The sequence below is a fragment of the Carlito syrichta genome, unplaced genomic scaffold (genome assembly GCF_000164805.1).
Source record: "Carlito syrichta isolate Samal-C Ts95f unplaced genomic scaffold, Tarsius_syrichta-2.0.1 Scaffold309764, whole genome shotgun sequence".
Taxonomy (NCBI): Eukaryota; Metazoa; Chordata; class Mammalia; order Primates; family Tarsiidae; genus Carlito; species Carlito syrichta.
The window spans coordinates 94,486-96,841 of record NW_007253860.1 but is presented as its reverse complement, the minus strand read 5'-3'; the positions used below and the strand labels follow the sequence as shown (position 1 = coordinate 96,841).

The following is a 2,356-nucleotide window of genomic DNA, read 5'->3' as shown; positions in this document are numbered from 1 at the left end:
GTTTTTCCCACATCTATTGAGTCTTTGAAGTCTGGGACAAGGATGGCACCATATTGAGTGGTAGTATTTTCAATTTCTAAAATTTAAAAATGACTGATACGCAGAATATCTTTGGAATTTCTACAAATTATTAAAAAATGAAGAATTCCCAATAGAAAAATTGCCTGATGATACAGATAGATCATTTTGAGGGCAGAAATCCAGGACCAAAATCACATAAAGAAATGCTTAAACTCATTAGCAATTTAGAGAAATGTAAATGGGAAAGGGAAGAAGAGAGAGAACGTTATTCAGCTTTTTAGACTGTTGCAAGTTATTAGTATAGTAGAATAAAGTAATATTTCTCTCTCAGTTTCTATTAAATGTTTTTATGTTATTTACTTTTACTTAAATTGTCATCTGTATCTTTATGGTAAACACTGATAGTGTTCTGGAAGAGAGAGAGAGAAATAGAGATTGGAATCTCTGCATTGCCAGACTGGGAACAGTCTAGATCAATGGATAATGTCATAAGAAAGTATTAGGCTATGGGAGAAAGATTCATGCACTTTTATGTGGAATTATAGACTTATACAATGATTCTGAACAACTCTCTAGTAGTATTTAGATACATAAAATAAAATATATATAGTACTTCATATTCTAGCAATCATAATTCTGGGTACATAATCTTATAAAATGATCACATACAGATCATGTAGGTCTATGAAAGGATACATACACTAATTTTCAATGCTGGCTGGAAACTGAATGAAAATTGGGTGTCTTGAAGAAGTGGGTGTGGAGTACTGTGTATTATTTGGAAGTAACAGACTGGATGTACATACAGAAAAGTGGACATTTTACTTACTTTGAACTGACTAGAAAAATCTAAGGCAGAATCTCATCCACAATAAAAAAGCATTTAAGTGATTTTAGATATACACCTACATGACTACAGTTGAGTGCTCCAAGGGAAAGTTCATGGCTGGATCATGAACTGTCTGTACTTTCTTCCAAGATTTTTAATCCAGTCTTAGAAGAGCCAGGGTTGTATTTATCAGTGTGATGGGATGATGACAACTGAATTTGTGACCATCTTATTCTCACCATAAGGACTTGGGGGAAAAAAGAGAGAAATACGAGGAGAGAAAATCATGGAGCACCCAAAATAGAAGAAAAATATGAGCTAGAGAAGCCATTCCAGAGCTTGACCTCAGTGCTTTTTCAGAATTGTCCATCACTTCTTGACTTTTGCTAAACACCCGTTAGCCTTGTATTAAATTCCATTGTGGCTTAAGCTAGTTCTAGTTAATTTCTGTTACTTCCTTCTAACCTGCTTCCTGAGTTGGGTTCATGGCGAGTTTGTGCACTAAGAGGAACTGACATTTCAGCACTGTGGACTGACTACTGGCACAGAGATACAGTGCTGAGTCTCTTGGTTCAGAGGATAGGATTTCCAGGCTGCAGGGTGAGTTTGAGAGGCACTGAGCTGAGAATCGCTCCTTATCCTTCTCCATTTGATCAAGAATTCTTTCGTTCTGAAAGTAAATAAAAAATGTAAGCTCTTTATTCTGGTTCTGTTGATACCAGTAAACAAAAGTATGTCCTTTTTGGGGAATGCAATCCATCTTGGCCTTCTGTCCTGTCCCTTTTACCAGATGTCCTGGAGTCTGAATAACTTTGGCATAAAAAGAGCCTGTAAGAGAACAAAGCAGATGCTATAGACAAAGTCCAGGAAGGAACAGACAAAGGAAAAGGCTTGGATTTGGGGATTGACAAGCCAAGGATTTTTCTTTTGTGCCCAGGACTCACCTGCTGCCAGGAGACAAAGGGCTGCACAGCAGAGAAGCCTTGTGCCCATGGTTGCATCAAAGTAGAAAAAGGATGAGACTTTTTCATCCCCCATAAAGTGACTTTCTTGTGACGTGGTCCCTTTGCAGACTTGTAATCATCGTGTTACTGAGAAAAAACACTTCAAGGCATCCAAAGGAAATCTTTTATCCTAACTCAGTAAATATAACTAATTTATATTGTATTCATTTAAAAAGACTTTGTATCTATTTTTACTAACATAAACAATACACATATGTTTTTAAAGGTTAGAAAATAAACAACCCACCATACTACTGCTGGACAATGAATACCACTTTTAACACCTTAGTAGTTATCATTCCAGATTTTTTTTTCTCTCTAAATGTGTACATATATACATAGAAACACTCTTTCTGAATAAAAAATATTCTTTAAAACTCTCCCCCCTACCCAGTTAATGATCAGCATTCTTCCCTGTCCATGCATTTTTATTTTATCTGCTATTCAGGTTTTATTCAAGGTTTCACAGTTGTCTAAAAATGTTCTTTACTGTTAATTTGAA

General features: G+C 35.7%; 1 gene segment (V, D, J or C); it reads right to left on the bottom strand.

Annotated features, from left to right (window-relative positions):
* Positions 1 to 1,310: 1,310 nt before the first annotated feature.
* On the bottom strand, positions 1,311 to 1,843 carry LOC103270212. The segment is given in 2 exon segments: positions 1,311 to 1,678; positions 1,795 to 1,843. Coding segments are annotated over 2 exon segments (417 nt in total).
* Positions 1,844 to 2,356: the final 513 nt, after the last annotated feature.